Here is an 18,361-nt window from a genome sequence, read left to right on the forward strand (position 1 = left end):
ATAGATAAGTAAAAATAAATATTTGGGAAAATAAAGTAAAATCTACTTTTACAAGTAAAATTATGAAAGTATTAGAAGACAGTTTTAAAAAGAAGCATGCCAGACCAAGGATTCCAGTTCTGGCCAAGATCTTGACTCTCTAGATAACCTCCAGTGTGTCCTGGCATTCTGTGAGGTGGCAGGAGCTGACCTGCCACTGTGGGGCCAAGAGGTCCTTGCTGAAGGTACCCTGACACCTCCTAGCCTCAGCTTGCTCTGTTGCAAGCAGCCTGATCAATCATGGGAAGACTTTGCCTGTCAGGAGGACCGTCTGTAAGTAGGGCTGAAATCTGCCTCTCAGTGTTTCCAACATTTTTCTGGGTTTTGTCCTGTGTGGGCACTAACACCATGGGATAGCACAGAATGCACCTCCCTACAACCTCCCTTCATACACTACATTTGGAGATGCCTTTTAGACACCTAGAACTCTCGTGTGCAGTTGGAATCTTAAATCTGGGTCTCAGGGGCGAGATCTATGCTGAAGATTTACATTAGGAGTCATCAATATTTAGATGGCCTGTGAGATCTGGAGACCACCTTGACTCACTTAGGACTGTGGTTCTCAGCCTTGGGTGCATACTACAATTATCTGGGGAGCTGAAAAAGTGGTTCCCAAGGCCTGCCTTGACAGATGAAATTTGAGACCATATGTATGGGCCGAGGCATCAGCATTTTAAAAAGGCTCTACTTCAAGCTTCAACAGTAAGTGAACCAAGAACTTCCAGATGTACTAGCTGGATTTAGAAAAGGCAGAGGAATCAGAGATCAAATTGCCAACATCTGTTGGATCATAGAAAAAGCTAGAGAATTCCAGAAAAAGATCTACTTCTGTTTCATTGACTATGCTAAACCCTTTGACTGTGTGGATCACAACAAACGGTGGAAAATTCCTAAAGAGATGGGAATACCAGACCACCTTACCTGCCTCCGAGAAACCTGTATGCAGGTCAAGAAGCAACAGTAGAGCCAGACATGGAACAATGGACTGGTTCCAAATTAGGAAAGCAGTACGTCAATGCTGTATATTGTCACCCTGCTTATTTAACTTATATGCAGGTACATCATGCAAAATGCCAGGCTGGATGAAACACAAGCTGGAATCAAGATTGCCAGGAGAAATCTGAGAAATAACCTCAGATATGAAGATGACATCACCCTTATGGCAGAAAGCGAAGAGGAACTAAAGAGCCTCTTGATGAAAGTGAAAGAGGAGAGTGAAAAAGTTGGCTTAAAACTCAACATTCAGAAAACTAAGATCATGGCATCTGGTCCCATCACTTCATGGCAAATAGATGGGGAAACAATGGAAACAGTGATAGACTTTATTTTCTTGGGCTCCAAAATCACTACAGATGGTGACTGCAGCCATGAAATTAAAAGATGCTTGTTCCTTGGAAGAAAAGCTATGACCAACCTAAACAGCAGAGACATTTACTTTAGAGCAGAGACATTACTTTGCCAAGAAAGATCTGTATAGTCAAAGCTATGGTTTTTCCAGTAGTTATGTACAGGTGTGGAAGCTGGACCATACAGAAGGCTGAGTGCCAAAGAATTGATGCCTTCAAACCGTGGTGTTGGAGAAGACTCTTGAGAGTCCTTTGGACAGCAAGGAGATCAAACCAGTCAATCCTAAAGGAAATAAATCCTGAATTTGCATTGAAAAGATTGATGCTGAAGCTGAAGCTCCAATCTTTTGGCCACCTGATGCGAAGAGCCAACTTGACTGCAAAAGACCCTGATGCCGGGAAAGATTGAAGGCAGGAGGAGAAGGGGTTGATAGAGGATGAGATGGTTGGATGGCATCACCGACTCAATGGACATGAGTTTGAGCAAACTTTGGGAGGTGGTGAAGGACAGGGAAGCCTGGTGTGTTGTAGTCCAGGGGGTCGAAAAAAATCAGACATGACTGAGCAACTGAACAACAATAGGTGATTACGTATGCAGCTAGGGTTGAACTACACTGTGTCTGATGCCAAAGTTCCGCACAGAACTCAGGCAGGGAAGGTGACAGAAGAGTCTGGGAAGGAGAGACCTGTAAGGAGGAGGAAAACCAAGTGAAGACCGCATTCCAAGAAGGGGTGTGGAATGCTGCTGAGAAGTAAGGAGAGTCTAGATCACAAAGAGAGTCCAAGTTGCTTTTGTTTGGGGAAAAAGGAGGTTGGTGATCCTAATAAGAGCGATGGAATGGAGTTGTGGAGACCACCAGGAGATTGGATTTGGTTGAAGGGAGAATGGGAGGTGAGAAAGTGGAAATGAGAGTAATCAACAACTCTTTTGAGGAATTTCTCTGTGAAGAGGAAGAGAGAAATGGGGAGGTGGCTGAAGGAGAATAAGAGGTCGAGGGGAGGTTTGTTTTAAAGAAATTATAGAGCATATTTGTGTGTGGCTGGAAATGATGATGATGATGATGGAATTAACAGGTCAAGGAGAGAGGGTAGGGCTCCATTTGCCAAGCCATGGGGAAGTGAGAGGAGACGGGAGCAGACACTCTTCGTTGTAGGGCAGGAGGGAGACTGGTGCAGATACAGCTGCTCTTGTAGATGAAGCAATGGGAGGTCAAGGATGCTCGCTTCTGTTGGCTGCCATTTCCTAAGTAGAAATGTGAGAATGGTCAGGGATGGAGAGCAGAAGCTATGAGAGCCTTGGGGAGGAGAAAAGCAGCCACTGTGGGGCACAGGATCTCTGGGCAGCAAGGAGAGCCTATCTCTTTGAGGTTTGAGATCACATTGTTAAAGAGAATGCAGTCAGCCTGGTTATGGGAATTTCTCATATGGTGGCATAGAGAATTGGGTTCACCTGAGGCTGGGGACTGTGCCCCAAAAATAGGATGGAAGGAGAGGGGAGCAGAAGGCTGAATCCAAGTAGTGCAAGGATGGGATTACGGACTGGAGTAGTGCAGATAATGAGAAAAGGGTCAGTGCAGGTCAGTGAGAAGGGCGAGCAGCCACATAGGCAACACTAGAGGAAGTGGGCCAGAAGGAGAGCAGGTAGCCAGAGGCAGACACTTGAAATGAGACAGCATCACTGTGAAGTGACGATGGAGCGTCACCATCATAAAGATGAAGTTCGGGATGTGTCAAAGGGGTGAGCAGCTGAGGTGGTGCTGAGCTCAAGGGGCCAGGAGGCTGGATCTTTGGGGGCATTGATGCTTGTATGCATGGAGACCCAGGGATGGTGACAGGAGCAGCGGTAAGGGGAGGACAGTAAGGCAGGCAATGAAGTCTTCAAGAGACTCCTTATCTCCTTCTGGAATGTGGCCTCCTTGAAAACAGTACTGCGGCTCTCATGAACATGGCCATGGGTCCTCAGTGCCTGCCACAAAGTAGGCACTGGTGAGACTCGAATGAATGCATGTCTGGTGTATAATCTGATCTTTATCCTTGACGGCTAGGGAAGAGACTGAGGCCAGAGACTTCCCAGGAGTGTCTGCGCATTTTTTTTTTTTTTTAGTCTGTGCATTTTTGAGTCTCAGCGGAGACTGTTTTAGGTGTGCACATCTTTGAAGTCCCTGCCCCCTGCCTCTTCCCCACTCCCACTCCTCCCCAGCTCAGGCTTTCCGGTCCCTCAAAATCAGCCTCCACACAACTTTCCCTGGTCTGACTGTGTCCCTCCACTGAGGATGAGACCCAGCTCCTTGTAGGATGATCAGGCCTCTCATGAGCGGCCAACTCAACCTCAAGCCCCTAGGAGTCCTCTGGTGCATGCTCTTCCCTTGCTCTCTGCAACCACCATGCCTACCTTCAGCCTGGAAAGCTCCAGGGCTCAGTGCCAGCCTGGGGAAGCCCTGCCTCCCCTTTACGCTCAATTCAGAGGGTACATCGCCCATCAGCAAGCCTTATTTCTCCCTCTGCCCTACTACTGTCTGAGTCACTTCCACTGCAAGGACCACATGGAGCCATAATTATCTGCATTCCACTTGCCTGCTCCAGTGGACCAGAACCTACTGGTGGCAGAGGTTGGCGCTGGGTCACATATGTCCCTGGAACTCAGCACCGGACACTGGCATTTGCTGCAACCCCTGTGTTTGAAGATCTGTGTGGACCTGGGCATACCGCTGCCGGGAGCCTTGCTGTGTTTAGTCGCTCAGTCGTGTCTGACTCTTTTCCACCCCATGGACTGTAGCCCGCCAGGCTCCTCTGTCCGTGGGATTCTCCACGCAAGGATACTGGAGTGGGTGGCCATGCCCTCCTCCAGGGGATCTTCCCGACCCAGGGATCAAACCCAGGAATCTGGCATTGCAGCTGGATTCTTTACCATCTGAGCCACCAGGGAAACCCTTAGGGAGGAGATGGCGCTGTGGGCCAGGAGGCTGGACAGAGAGAAGAACTACAAAGGCTTTATTACCAGCAAATCTGTACACTATACACCAGGGGGGCCTCCCGCCTTGTCCCTCCAGGCTAGACTGAGTGTGAGGGTTGCGTCCCCAGATGTCCGTGGTCCTCCCTGCCTTCTTGTCCCAGGGAGAGCGCCCCCCTCTCCTAGGGCGGCCACGCCAAGTGGTTCAGGGCCGGTCGCAGGGGGCCGGGCCCTTCTTCCGCTCTCGGCTCAGCAACGTCACCAGCTTGGCCTTGAAGCCTGAGTGCGCGCCGGGGCGGCCAGACCCCGCCGCCTCGTCGCCGTTATCCGCCAGCTCCAGCTCCAGCAACCGCCGGTACTGGGCCTCCAGGCTGCTGTCGTGGGCCGCGCCGGGCCAGCCCAGGTCCTGGCTGTTGTGGTAGATGGGGCTGGCCGGGGGGCTGCCGCCGCCCGGGCCCTCGTGCACCAGCTCCCGGCAGCCGGCGTCGGGCGCGAACAAGTTCTCGTACAGGTGTTCCGCGGCGGCGCTTGGGGGCCCGCTGGCCCGCTTGCACACGGACGCGTAGAGCAATGCCGGCGGCTCCTCGGAGACCGCGGGGCCCAGCAGCGGCGGCAGACTCTGTGGCCCGGGCTCGGCCGTGCGCATCTTCCGCGAGCCGGGCGCCTCGGGCCGCGGGGGCCCCTCCTGCAGCTCGCCTGGAGGCTCCAGCGAGGGCAGCGAGGTGGCCCGCGGCAGAGGGCAGGGCCGGGGCCCCGGGAGCCGCTCCCGCTGGCGGGCGATGGCTGCGGCCAAGGCTCCGCACAGGTCGCGGGCGCGGGCGCTGCTGAAGGCGAAGAGGCCCTCGCCCGAGTCGCAGCGGCGGCCGGCTTCAAAGGAGAACACGCCCTGGGCAGGGGGCGGCACAAGGAGTCAGCGGTTTGAGGGGCTGGGCGCCACCCGCCACCCTTCCCTGCGGGACCAGCGGGGCGGCGGCCCAGCATCTCACCTTGTCGGCGCCGAACTTTCGCAGGAAGCAGTAGGGCCAGGTGTAGAGCGCCTGCGGGCTGGCCGGTTCGCTCAGCTGGAGAGCGTCCTGTCCCAGCCGCAGGAGGTAGGGCCCCTTCAGCTGGCAGCGGGTGGCTGCCTCCGTCCTCTGCACCACCACCGGGAACTCGCCCACTGCAAGCACCGGCCGTGAGGGCCACAAGCACAGACTCCTGGGTTGGGGTCCCAGAAAGCTTCCCTCCCCGGCTGTGCTGGGGCTAAGGCTGCCCCTGTAATCTCCGCGACTTACCTTCCTGCCAGGAAGAGTAGATGGAGTTCTCCTCCATGGGGACTAGGCTCCTCTGCCGAGCCTCCACCTCCCCAGATACCGAGGAACTCTCCCCTGTGCCCTAGGGAATGGGACAAGGTCAGAGGTTAGTGCCCCTCCTCCCCATTCCCATATCCTTTCCCTGGGGTCTGTGACAAGCAGGGGCACCCAGCGACCTGAGTGTCAGTCCCAGTTCTGCCCGTGACACAGTGCACGGCCCTGGGCCCCACTCTGAGCCTATTTCCCCACCGACTGCCCCTTTTAGGGTGCTGAGAGCTGTAAAGTGAAGGACACATATGAAGATGTCCTCCATCGCCCCTGAGGTTGGCCAGGGACTGGGCCAGTCTGTCTGTGTCCCTGACACGTTGGAGCAGTAAAGGGGTGGGAGCTTCAAGGGTGGGCCCCATGAGTGAATGGCCGCTGTTCCTCCCATCTTTGACCTCTCCCCATCTTCCCCGACATTCTTCAGGCTCTGACCCTTAGCGTCTCCATCATGACCACCTTGGCCCATGATACCACGTGCCATGCCACGCTAAGTCACTTCAGTGTCTGACTCTTTGTGACTCTATGGACCATAGCCCACCAGGCTCCTCGGTTTGTGGGATTCTCCAGGCAAGAATACTGGAGAAGGGTTGCCATGCCCTCCTTTGGGGATCTTCCCAACCCAGGGATTGAACCCGGGTCTTCTGCCTTGCAGGTGGATTCTTTACCGTCAGAGCCACCAGGGAAGCCCCAAGATACCATAGCCAGGGTCAAATGCAATGGCTTCCCACTGGTCTCTTTGCTCCTTTTTATTTACCTTTTTTTTTTCTTTAAAAATCAAAAGAATTGTGGTAAAATACACAACATAAAACTGACCATTTTAACCATTTTAAAGTGGATGGAGATGTAATTCAGAACTTTTTCATTACTCCAAATGGAAATCCTGTACCCATCAAGTCTTTGCTTTCTATTCCCTTCTCTCCTCAGCCCTGGCAACCCATAAGCTGCTTTCTGTAACTCTGGATTTGTCTATTCTGGGTATTTCATGTAAATGGAATCACACAGTGTGTGGCCTTTTGTGTCTAGCTGTTCTAACTTAGCATGTTTCCAGTGTCCACCCATGTTGTAGCGTGTACCAGTGCTTCATTCTTTTTTAAGTAATGTTCTGTTGTATGGATAGACTACATTCAGTTTATCCATTCATCCGTTGATGGACATGTGGGTGGTTTGCATCTTTGGGCTACTGTGAACAATGCTGCACTAAAGATTCTCATGCAAGTTTTGTTTGAACACCTGTTTCAGTTCTCTTGGGTCTACGCCTAGGAGGAGAATTGCTAGGTCATATGTTAACTTTGTTTAATTTTTGAGGAACTGCCACTCATTTCCTTTTGGTCCATCAGAGACCCTGCAAAGCTTTAAAACACTCAGTTTCTGGGTCAAACTCCCCAGAGGCTTCCCCTCTTGCTCAGAATAAAAGCCCAGACTCCACAAGTGGCCCAGGGCAGTTTTAGTTGGCTCCCACTAAGTTCTCCACTGTTGCCTCCTCCTGGGTCCCCTCTCCCTCCTTACCCTGTGGCCACACTGGCCTTTCTGCTCCTTGAACATCAAGCTTTTCCCTGCCTCAGGTCCCTTGCCCACGCTGCTCCCTCTTTTCAGGAGCCTTCTCAGACTGGTGTTTAGGACACTCTTTTCTCAGATCTTTGCCTGGTGGGTTATTTGTCCTCTCCTGAGAAGCCTTCCTGGACTATCCTGTCTAACATCCCTCTACTCATTCATGGTCCCACTCAGCCTCTCAGATTTTCCATAGCATGCATGGCCATCTGAGATTTGTTCTGTGGGCTTCTGGGCTGTATCCCAGGCTTCTAGGTGCTTGCTGAGTGATGGGATGTGGATGAGCATGGGGATGAACAAGGTGTGGGTGAAATGGTCTCCCCGGCCCGCCCCTAGATGCCTTACCCACCTGCCCTGTGCTCACCGGGAAGGCCAGCTGACAGATGGGGCCTATCCATGCCTGGCGGTGCTCTGCAGCCAGCAGGTGGCTTCGCTCCGTGGTGGTGAGCAGGAAGGCACCAGTGTCCCGGGGGCAGCTCTCGCCATCAGCCGGTAGCACGGACACGCAGTCAGCCAGGCGGATGATCCGCCGTTCTCCCCGCCGGCCAGGCCCCGCCGACCTGTCACCTACTGGCCCCAGGCCACCATCCCGGACCTCCCAGCTCTCTAGCCGGGCCACACCCGAGGGGCCTCCTGCATAGAGTAGACCCCATACCTTCCGCCAGCACTTCTGCAGATGATAAAAATGGGGGAGATGACCCTCAACTGGCAGTTCTCAACCTGCAGCTCAACCCCACACAAGCCAGTCAGCCAGTGCTCCTGGCCACTCCACCTTCCTACTCTTCAGGCCATGTGAAAGCGAAGTGTCGCCCAGTTGTGTCTGACTCTGTGACCCTATGGACTGTAGCCCACCAGCCTCCTCTGGCCATGGGATTTTCTAGGCAAGAATACTTTCCTTCTCCAGGGGATCTTCCTGGCCTAGGGATTGAACCCGGGTCTCCTGCACTGCAGGCAGATTCTTTACCGTCTGAGCCACCAGGGAAGCCCAGGACACATTGCCAGAGCTGGCCTGGCAAGGGGGACAGTCTGTATTTGGAGTCAGTCAGCCCTAGGTTCACATCTACCCCCACGCTTTCCCAACTGTGACCCCCATAAGCACTAGTAGCTTTGTCTCTCAAAGGTCATGAGGGGGGACTTCCCTGGTGGTCCGGCGGCTAGGACTCCATGCTCCCAATGCAGGGGCCTGGGTCTGATCCCTGGTCAGGGAACTGGATCCCACATGTGGCAAGCAAAACATCCTGCACGCCACCACTGAGACCCAGCATGGCCAGATAAATAATAAAATAAAATACTTAAAAAACAAAAGGTTGTGAGACCGCATGAGGTTGGGGCTTCTACTGGATAATATCTAGTGGCTGGAGCAGACCACCCGACACCCCTGCTTTGTCAGTGCCCCCACCACCTGCAAAGAAAAGGTCAGTTAGGCTAGGGCAAGGGCTGGGGTGGGAGGGAGGCCTCGGTCTCATGATGGCAAGGAAGGAAACATGCAAATAATTCCGAGCAAAGGAAACAGACGGTTTATCTGCCTGGGCAGCAGCTGCAGCTGAGCTATGGGTGTGCAGGGCCAGGGATCTCAGGACAGGCCTGGGAAGAGTCGAGCCTTCTTTGGCAGGATGGAGCTCCACTTTTAGGGGCTCCTCCAGCTCAGCCCCCAGCTCTCTCAGGGACCACAGTGCCACTAGGAGATGGGATGGAAGGCTGTTGGATTAGCCGGTCCCTCACCTCTGCTCTGCCCCAAGGGTGGCATTACCGGCTCCCTGCTCTTGGCTTCCCACCTGTAAATGAGGCAGGGTCTCGCTGAGGCTGAACTTCTCCACACCCAGGTTGGATTCCCCACCCTGATGCCTACCCGCTTTCTCCCAGTCCTAGTGACCTGTCCGAGTCTGGGGCAGAGGCCCACCACCTGTCCTAGGCGGCCGCCTGGCAGCCAGGGTCCCCACCTTGCCGAACTTGATGTGCTGCTGGTAGAGGATGCCGTCCTTGACGGGGGTCTCCAGAGGCTCCATGGCCGCGGCCGGGCCCCAGGGCCGCCACTCCGAGGACCTGAGGAGACTGATGACGGGCAGGAGGGGAACTCCTCACACTTCCCCTTCTGGCCACTTCCCCCTCCCTCTGTCCAGAGAGGCAGCTGCAAGGCCTGGGGGAGGGGAGCCCTGCCTACCATAAAAGAGATAGAATGGGGTGGGGAGGGCATCCCACATTTCTCCCTTGGGGTTCCAGGTACCCCACTAGGGCCAGGCAGGGGCCTCAGACCACCTGAGGGCAGATGATCCCTGCCTGTCCCGGCCAGCTGGGTGTGAGCCTCTGACCGCAGGCTGGCTCCCGAGTCATGAGCTCTGACTCCTCCCCCATCCTGGGGCAGTTGTGTACCCTGGGGCCTGGCATGCCCACAGCCTGGTCCCACCCCAGGACCTTTAGCCAGATGGGCAAACTCCTTGCTTTCCCATTCAAGAGTCCTAGTTGGTCGGCCTGTCTTCATGCTGGAAAACAGTTCTAACAATCACTTGATCCTCTCCATTTCACAGCTCCTGTCTATTGCCAGCCTTGGCATCTTCCCATTGAACCATGGCCCCACCTGGGCCCATCCGGCCCTTTCTGCCATCCCCACACCAACCCATCCCTCCCCTTCCGAAACGCTGCCTGGCTTCCAGTGCCCTCAGGTCTAGCTTGGACTCCTGGGCCCAGCACTCGAGGAGTATTCTCTCCTCCACCTCCCCACGCCTGGCCCCTTCAGGGCGCCTCTCACCGTGCTCCTCAGGGCACTGGGCCTCCTTCCTCTGGCCTTCTTCCTTCAGGTCTCCCTGGACCACCCCACGCTATCTTGAGAGCACAAAGGCCCCAGCCCTCACAGCACAGCCCCAGCCACGTGAGTGAGGGTGGCACGCCCCTGCCGGGTTCCCTGGAGAGCTCACATGCTTTTTTTTTCTTAAGCTTTGCTTCTTGCTGGGGCTCTTTCTAAGCCTTTCCTTGCTGGAGGCCAGTTATCTGAGCTCTGCTTATGAATCTGAATTCTGGAGACAGCCTCGTGTCACTTATCCCGTGCCACTTCTACGAAGGAATGTGTGAACAGGCCAAATACTGTTTGGGGGCCACATGTGGGCTGTGCAGCTTCTCAGGCAGGAAATCCAGGGCCTCGTTCACCCGGCTTTGGGCCCGTTATGGCCCCAGCAGCCTGACACCATGTCCTTTGCATTCTCATTGCCATTTCACCGATGAGGAAATCAAGACTCAGAAACATTAAGTAACTTGCCCAAGGCCACACACCAAGTGACAAGCATGACTCAAACAACTGCTGTCCTGCTGGGATAAGCATGTGGCCTTGTACAGGCAGTGCCTGGCACAGAGGAGCTGCCACCTGGGCTTTTCTTTCTACCCATAGCAAGATGCCGAAATCCTGGCCCATTTGCTAGCAGTCCCGTGACTGCGGCCTGCATTTATTCACGGCTAATCTTCTGTCCCACTCACTTGTGAACTTCCCAGAGGGCATTTGTCTGACTCACCTAGGTCCTGAGCCCAGCACATAGCTGGGTCAGTGGGTGCATGTGGCCTGGATGCATGTGGCAGTCCTATGGCATTTGCTGCCCGCTTGGCAAACAGCAGAGGCCTCCCTACTGAGAGCCTGTGTGGGCAGGGGGCCTGAGGCAGGATGTCTCCAAAGGGCCTTAGGAGAAGCCCCGGGGAACTTTACCCACTGACAGGAAGAGGGAGGCTGGGGCAGGGCTGGAGGTTCTAACAGCCAACCAGAAAGACCGGAAACCCCAACCAAACATTTCCCTCTGGTCTATCGGGGTGGTCCTTCTCTGAGTCACAATAGAGGAAATTTACCCTAAGCCTCCACAGGAGGCCCTAGGCAATCAGCTCCTTCCACAACTCAGTACCAGCAGGTTTTGGCAGTGGTGGTGGGAGATACCAAGGTCCCACCTCAGAAGGGGCGCTGGAGGTCAGAGGGTGAGGCCTGCCCAGGGAGCTCGGGGCAGACAAGGTGAAACACAGAGGCTGAGACCAGAAAGGCTTGTGCTTTAATGGCAGCTAGGGTAAAGGGGAGCAAAAATAGTAATTCTGGGGGGCACAGCGAGCAGGCAGCCAGGTCCAGCCTGGCCCAACCCAGACCAGCTGAGCCGAGGTTGCTGTCTTCTTGTCCACGGGGCAGGTGTGTGTGTTTGTGTGTTGGCGGGGGGGAGGGGGTGGTGGTGATGGTTGGAGTTCCAGGGACAGAGGCCCCTCGCAAGAAGGAGGGGTGGCAGCCAGCTCAGAAGTCCATGGAGCTGTGGGCCAGGTAGTCCTTGCGGCCGATGTTGCTAACCTGCTTTGTCTGCATGGCTTCGAGCTTGGGGCAGTCCGTGATCCGATGGCCCAGGCCCCCACAGAAGGCGCAGCCACGCTCTTCTGTGGGAATAGGGGACCAGGGGAGGGGTGGTCAGCACGCTGATGGGGCCAGCCTCCATACCCCAGACCGTGGCCCCCCCCATCAGACTCCCAGTCCACCAAGGGGCAGCATGCACTTGTTCCATGGGGCTCTCGACTGTCCCCACTGGACTAGGGTCCTTCCACCCCGCGTCACCTCCAATGACCAGCATGGACTCGTCCCCACAGTGCAGGACTTGCAGGACGGGTGGAACCTTCTGCTTGGCCTCCAGCAGCAGGGCTTTGAGATCCATCAGCACTGACTCATCTGTGGGGATAGTGGGGAGCCTTCAGGTCCAACCCTGGGCCCTGCAGCCAGAACCTGAGAGGTCACAGGTGGAGGACCCAGGAACGGCCTTGGTGGCCTCGGTGGCAGACTCACCACAGGCCTTGTTGATGAAGGTGGTGGCGATGCCCGTGTTTCCTGAGCGCCCAGTTCGGCCAATACGGTGCACTGCAGAGAGAGGGAACAGAGCATGTGGCCCCCTCTCCAGGGGCTAGGGCTGAGCCCTCAACCCCAGCCTCCCAAATACCCCACCATAGTTCTCGATCTCCTCAGGCATGTCATAATTGATGACGTGCTGGATGGCAGGGAAGTCCAAGCCCTTGGAGGCTACATCCGTGGCCACAAGGACATCCTTCTTGCCCTCCCGGAATGCCTCGATAGCCTTGGTCCGTTCCTCCTGGTCTGGAAAGGGTCAGGCAGGAACTGTTAGGGCGAGAGCAGTGGTCTGGGGAGGAGTGGCAGGCTGTCCAGGTGGGGAAGGGATAAGATGAGGGGCTGCTATGGCAGTGGGGTCCCTGCCTAGGACATCCCACCCTGACCTTTGCCCCCATGGATGGCAACAGCCTCCACTCCCTTGAGCAGCAAGTACTCATGGATGGCGTCCACATCCGCTTTCTTCTCTGCAAAGATGAGCACCTGTCCGGAAAAAGCCAACTCTGGTCACAGGGGCTGACTCCTGGGTGCCCCCTGTGACCTTCCCCCTGCATGCTGCCCCCGGGCCAGCGTGGCTGGCAGCACTCACGGGCGGTGGTGTCTTCTGCAGGCACTCAAGCAGGTACACCATCTTGGCTTCCTCCTTCACGTACTCCACTTCCTGTCACCACCGGGATCAGGTCAGGTGGTCCTGAGAACAGGCTCACCAGCCCTGGCCCTGCCACAGAGAATGGGTCCCCAGTCCTGGCTGGGAGGTGACCAGAAGCCTCTTGCCAAGGGCGGGGCACTATAAGAAGGCTTCCTGCTAAGGGCCAAGGCTGTGAATGAAACCCCTGGTACCCACCCGGCCCTGATCAGTTCCCGGGAGCCTTGGAAGACCCCGCCCTCCCAGGCGAGACTGCCTAGCAGGTACCTGGATGACATCCAGGCTGGCGGCCCCGGCACGCCCCACGTTGATCGTGACAGGCTTTACCAGGGCACTTTTGGCAAAGTTCTGAATCTTCTTGGGCATGGTGGCACTGAAGAGGAGGGTCTGTCGCTGGCCCTGAGAAAGAAGAGGACATGTGGGGGTGGGGAGGGAGGCTGAGCAGCTGGGACAGTGGGTGGGCCTCAGGGCCCTTCGGAGTTGAATGTGGTGTGTGTGGTGGGGGGAACGGTGGGGGAACGTCCTGGCCAGGTGGGGAAGGGCACCTTGAAGTAGGAGAAGATGGTGCGGATGTCGCCCTCGAAGCCCATGTCGATCATGCGGTCAGCCTCATCCAGGGCCAGATAACGACAGATGTCCAGGCTGACCATCTTCTTCTGCAGCAGATCCATGAGGCGCCCAGGGGTGGCCACCATCATGTGCACACCACTGGGGACCAAGGAGAGACACTAAGGCAGAGCCACCTGCTCGACCTTACCTAGAGGCCAGCAGCCCGCCTTGTTCTGCCTTCCAGTTTCCTTCCTGTTTCTCCTTGCTTGTCCCTCCTTGTCACTGCCACCACCTTGCTCTCTGAACAGAACAAGGCTCTCCTGGAGAGCACTACAGCCTTCTTTGCTAGACCCCAGCCATGTGGTCACCTCTGCCTCGCACGCCCGTCCCCTGATCACCCCTCTGCCCCTAGGAGGGCTGAATCTTCAGATAGTTTCAGTTGTGCATCCACAGCTCCCTCTGTAGGCCTCAGCGGGATCACCTTCCTGGTACACTGAACTCATCTTTTCCATGGTTGCATCTTCCCTGACTAACAATGCCTATGAAACAGGGACTGGGTTTGGTCTGTCTGCAACCCTGGACAGGTAGTGATGTGCTGTCTGTCGGGAACTGCACTGTGTGTAAAGGGCACAGGCCTAGCCACACCCCAGAGCCTCAGCCTCCTTCATAGATCACACTGGACAACCTGATCGTCCTGGACACCCCAGGCCCTCCACCTCTCTGCCTTCCGCCTGGAATGCCCTGACTCCCTTACCTCCCAGATGCCCCTGTTCCATCTGCTGTGGTCCCAGAGTACTTTAGCACCTTCCTCTGTCCCAACCCACCTCCCCATTAGACTGGGGGCTCCTTGAGGGCTGAGCCCATGGGCGGCCTCTGCAAGGCTCTGCTGAGTAGCTAAAGCAAAGGGTCTTTTGGCGTGTCAAGGGGTTCCGAGGAAACCCTTGGGGCAGGATTACTTAGACTCACTGTCGGATGGTCTCCATCTGCTCTTTGACGGACATGCCCCCGATGCAGAGGGCGCAGCGCAGGAGCGGCGAGCTGTCTTCCTGCAGCAGGCGGCAGTAGTACTCCAGGATGCCGTGGGTCTGTCGGGCCAGCTCCCGCTGCAGGTACAGGGGCAGTGGCTGGCACCAGAAGGTGCCTCCCTCCCTCTTGCACCCTGCCCTCCAGGCCAGCCTCTCTTACCGAAGGGCAGATAATGAGTCCATAGGGCCCTTCACGCTTAGAGAAAGGTAACCTTTTCTCTTGTTCCAGGCAGAACATGATGACAGGCAAAGTGAATACCAGTGTCTTGCCTGAACCGGTAAAGGCTATGCCTATCATGTCACGGCCAGACAGACTGGTGAGAGAAGAGAGGCCAGAGGGTCAGGCTTGGTGGAAAACAAAGACTGCTTCTCATCCAGTGACTGCTCCTCCCCAGGACTGTCAGGTTCGTACTCACATGGTGGGAATTCCCTGGATCTGAATGGGTGTTGGGTGGTGGATGCCCTTCTTCTTCAGGCCTCTCAGGATGGCTACAGAAAACAACCTGGCTTCATTTTTGTGTTTCACAGGATAAGCGACACAGGCCCCTAATGCCTATAAAATTGATACTATGCCCCTCAGGTTACAAACGATGAAACTAAGACAGACAGAAAGACAGACACACAAACTTGTCCAAGGCTTCTAGGCTAAGTGGAGGTAGGATTCACACCCAGTTCTGTTTAAGGCCATCATCACTTGCCCACCAAAGCTCCCTAATGGCAGAGGTTACAAAATATGAACAGCTGAATGACTGAAAAAGAAGCATAAAGACGAATTCCTCCTTCTCCACTGACTAGACCTGATGCAGCAGCTTCTGGATTTCGGTGGGGGCCTAGGATGCAACCTCACAGATGCTTCACTATCAAAATGTGGTGCATGTTTCATGATCACAATGTGGTACTGCAGACTTCCCTGGGGGTACAGTGGATAAAAATCTGCCTGCCGATGCAGGGGACGCGGGTTCAACCCCTGGTGTGGGAAGATTCCACATGCTGTGGAACAACTAAAGCCTGTGTGCCACAACTACTGAGCCTGCATGCCACAACCAGTGAAGCCCGCACGCCGCAACTTCTGAGCCTGTGTGCTGCAACTACTGAAGCCTGAGTGCCTAGAGCCTATGCTCCACAACAAGAGAAGCTCCACAATGAGAAACCTGTGCATTGCAACAAAGAGTAGCCCCTGCGAGCTCCAACCAGAGAAAGCCTGTGCACAGAACAAAAGACCCAGCACAGCCTGTTGCATATAATGTGCTGGTGCTTCCGGCTCCCAGGTACCTGCAGGAAATTTCATTTCCTTGAAGCTCTTAATGGGCGGTGGGATGCTATCGCCTTCCACCAAGATGTGGTACTTCTTCCGGACACGTTCATGCCGCTCTTCAGACATACTCAGGACGTAACGGGGTGGTGTCCAACTGTGGGTGGGTGACAAGGGTCAAGACAGCCCCTGGGCACACCTGGCTTTGGGGTGTCCCTTCCAGTCTCAGCCACCTACCATCCCAAGTAAGAGGAACCAACTGCAGACGGGAAAGACGTACCTAGTTTTGATTGGATCGTCGTATGTGATTCCCTTAGCCATCTCCTTCACTGACATCAAAGCTGAGGAAACAGATGTGGCTCAAGGTTGGCTCCTGCTTCCCAGAGGCCAGGCCCCTTGAAATGGAACATGCCTGGGGTTGAGGGAGGAGGCTCAGTTCACCTCCTCTCTGCCCTGGCTACAGTCATACCTCGACCTTCGGCCACACTCTCTAGGATCTTCTCCTCTTCCTTCAGCTGCTTCTCTTTGGCAGACTCCTTACGGGCTGACAAAAGAAGCAGGAGGTGTCAGAGAGACACCAAAGCCGGGCGCCATCCTGAGCCTCCGGCCTGCTGCCCAGCCCACCTTCAGCCTTCTCTTTGAGATGCTGGTGCTGATCCAAGAGGCTGACTTTGGATTGAGGACCCAACGGGATGTCGTCCTCATCTCCTCGGGGCTCACTGCCGCTGTCCTGCTGCTCCTCTTCCGCAGCTCCCTTGCGCCTTCGCTGCAGCAGCTTCTGGAGCTGAGGTTCCACCAGTGCCCCTCAGAGCCAAGCCCAACGCAAAGTGGGGCATCGGGCCCGGGGGCCTGCGTCAGGATCCTGGCTTTTGGGAGAGTGTCCTGTGCTCGGAGGCGCAGAGCTGCCCCACTCCTCAGATGAGATTGCCAGTTCCTCGTCTGCCTAGGGACCACGCTCCCGCGTACTGACACCTCACTCCGCGGACCCAGGGCCACCCTCTATCGCATCGCTAAACCACCATCTCCTGCCCTCACTCCTCCCGCGACCCAGGGCCCTCACCAGTAGTTGCCGGCGCTGTCGCAACGGCACGTACGGCACATAGTCCTCGTCGTCCTCATCCTCTGCCTCGGAGCGGCTTCCTGTGGCAGTCGCCTCGTCGGTGCGAGCCCGCTGCAGACACACACGAGTCAGACCCGGACCCCCAGCCTTTACCTTCGCTCTCCACCCGCGCGGACCCCAACCTCTCTCCCACCTTCCGCTCAGGTTCCGATTCCGCCATCCTTTGCTGCACGCATGCGCACCACAGTAAAGCTCCGCCCCACCTATGATGAGACCCAATCAGATATAAGGAAGCGGACGTCGGCACCTAGCAACGACCTCTGAGTGCCGGATCGCGCAGAAGGACAAACTTTCTCCTAAGCGTCGGTCGTGCGGTACGGTGTCCCCGCCCACTGTAGGCGGCTACGCAGCTGTTGCCGGGGCTGAGGGCGAAAGCGTCAGGCAAGGCATTGTGTGACTCTGTAGGATTTCGAGCACGCGCTAAAAGCTCAAACCGAGCCGGGTAGAAGCGTGGAAACCGCCGTTCCCGAAGAGGGCGGCCTGCCGGCGGCCCAGCCTCGCCCAGGGCGTGACGTCACTCGGCACGCCCTCGCTCGTGGACACTGCGCCCTCTCGTGGCCGGGGAGCTCAGAGACCAGGCTAGCTGGAATGCCGGCCTGGACTCTATCCGGCTCCTATTAACCCGCACCGGCCAAGGCAGGCAGGGCAGGATGGGGCTTGCAGAGTAAGTGACTCAACACACACGCTGCCGCTGACTGGTGAGAATACTGGTGGTGTTATCTGTGTGAAACACCTATGTTCAGAGTGGCGAGGGATAAACAAAATGATGACTGTGGTTTTAAACTGAGGGCCTGTATATGTACGCAAACGGTTTTCATTCTAAATGCCATAATAGAGCTGCGAGAGTAACTGGGGAACCAAAGAAGACTTTGAGGAGACCTGGATCTGAAGTTATAGGGAAGTGAGGAATCTCAGAGCTGCTGGGAGAGCAGGAGAGGGAGAGGCTTCCTGATAGAGGGTCTCAGTCAGTTCAGTTCAGTTCAGTCACTCAGTCGTGTCCGACTCTTTGCGACCCCATGAATCGCAGCACGCCAGGCCTCCCTGTCCATCACCAACTCCCAGAGTTTACTCAAACTCATGCCCACCGAGTTGGTGATGCCATCCAGCCATCTCATCCTCTGTCTTCCCCTTCTCCTCCTGCCCCCAATCCCTCCCAGCATCAGGATCTTTTCCAATGAGTCAACTCTTTGCATCAGGTGGTCAAAGTATTGGAGTTTCAGCTTCAGCATCAGTCCTTCCAATGAACACCCAGGACTTATCTCCTTCAGGATGGACTGGTTGGATCTCCTTGCAGTCCAAGGGACTATCAAGTCTTCTCCAACACCACAGTTCAAAAGCATCAATTTTTCGGTGCTCAGCTTTCTTCACAGTCCAACTCTCACATCCATACAGGACCACTGGAAAAACCATAGCCTAGACCAGACGGACCTTTGTTGGCAAAGTAATGTCTCTGCTTTTTAATATGCTATCTAGGTTGGTCATAACTTTCCTTCCAAGGAGTAAGCGTATTTTAATTTCATGGCTGCAGTCACCATCCGCAGTGATTTTGGAGCCCAAAAAAATAAAGTCTGACACTGTTTCCACTGTCTCCCCATCTATTTCCCATGAGGTGATGGGACCAGATGCCATGATCTTAGTTTTCTGAATGTTAAGCTTTAAACCAACTTTTTCACTCTCCTCTTTCACTTTCATCAAGAGGCTTTTTA

The 18,361-nt window shown here is 55.5% G+C and overlaps 2 protein-coding genes across 6 annotated transcripts; both read right to left on the bottom strand.

The window, feature by feature from the left end:
- Positions 1 to 4,355: 4,355 nt before the first annotated feature.
- DOK3 (docking protein 3) lies at positions 4,356 to 10,863 on the bottom strand. Of its 4 annotated transcripts, none has more exons than XM_061151046.1 (6): positions 10,721 to 10,863; positions 9,161 to 9,272; positions 7,570 to 7,890; positions 5,610 to 5,709; positions 5,322 to 5,494; positions 4,356 to 5,221 (listed from the first exon to the last, which is right to left on the bottom strand). In XM_061151046.1, exons 2-6 carry the CDS (start codon positions 9,224 to 9,226, stop codon positions 4,541 to 4,543), a joined length of 1,341 nt encoding a protein of 446 aa, XP_061007029.1. In that variant the 5' UTR covers positions 9,227 to 9,272; positions 10,721 to 10,863; the 3' UTR covers positions 4,356 to 4,540. The 4 variants fall into 4 exon arrangements, with proteins under 4 accessions (XP_061007029.1, XP_061007030.1, XP_061007027.1 ...); XM_061151047.1 differs by lacking the exon at positions 10,721 to 10,863 and adding an exon at positions 9,967 to 10,101 and having other exon boundaries at positions 7,585 to 7,890; XM_061151044.1 differs by lacking the exon at positions 10,721 to 10,863 and adding an exon at positions 9,967 to 10,101.
- Positions 10,864 to 11,217: 354 nt separating this feature from the next.
- DDX41 (DEAD-box helicase 41) lies at positions 11,218 to 16,938 on the bottom strand. Of its 2 annotated transcripts, XM_061151048.1 has the most exons (17): positions 16,789 to 16,938; positions 16,596 to 16,706; positions 16,160 to 16,319; positions 16,005 to 16,079; positions 15,816 to 15,876; positions 15,556 to 15,692; positions 14,700 to 14,772; positions 14,444 to 14,597; positions 14,225 to 14,361; positions 13,255 to 13,417; positions 12,977 to 13,108; positions 12,653 to 12,724; positions 12,450 to 12,546; positions 12,163 to 12,312; positions 12,007 to 12,078; positions 11,782 to 11,892; positions 11,218 to 11,606 (listed from the first exon to the last, which is right to left on the bottom strand). In XM_061151048.1, exons 1-17 carry the CDS (start codon positions 16,813 to 16,815, stop codon positions 11,470 to 11,472), a joined length of 1,869 nt encoding a protein of 622 aa, XP_061007031.1. In that variant the 5' UTR covers positions 16,816 to 16,938; the 3' UTR covers positions 11,218 to 11,469. The 2 variants fall into 2 exon arrangements, with proteins under 2 accessions (XP_061007031.1, XP_061007032.1); XM_061151049.1 differs by lacking the exons at positions 16,160 to 16,319; positions 16,789 to 16,938.
- Between the last annotated feature and the right edge of the window lie 1,423 nt (positions 16,939 to 18,361).

The sequence above is a fragment of the Dama dama genome, chromosome 9 (assembly GCF_033118175.1).
Source record: "Dama dama isolate Ldn47 chromosome 9, ASM3311817v1, whole genome shotgun sequence".
In the NCBI taxonomy this organism is placed as follows: domain Eukaryota; kingdom Metazoa; phylum Chordata; class Mammalia; order Artiodactyla; family Cervidae; genus Dama; species Dama dama.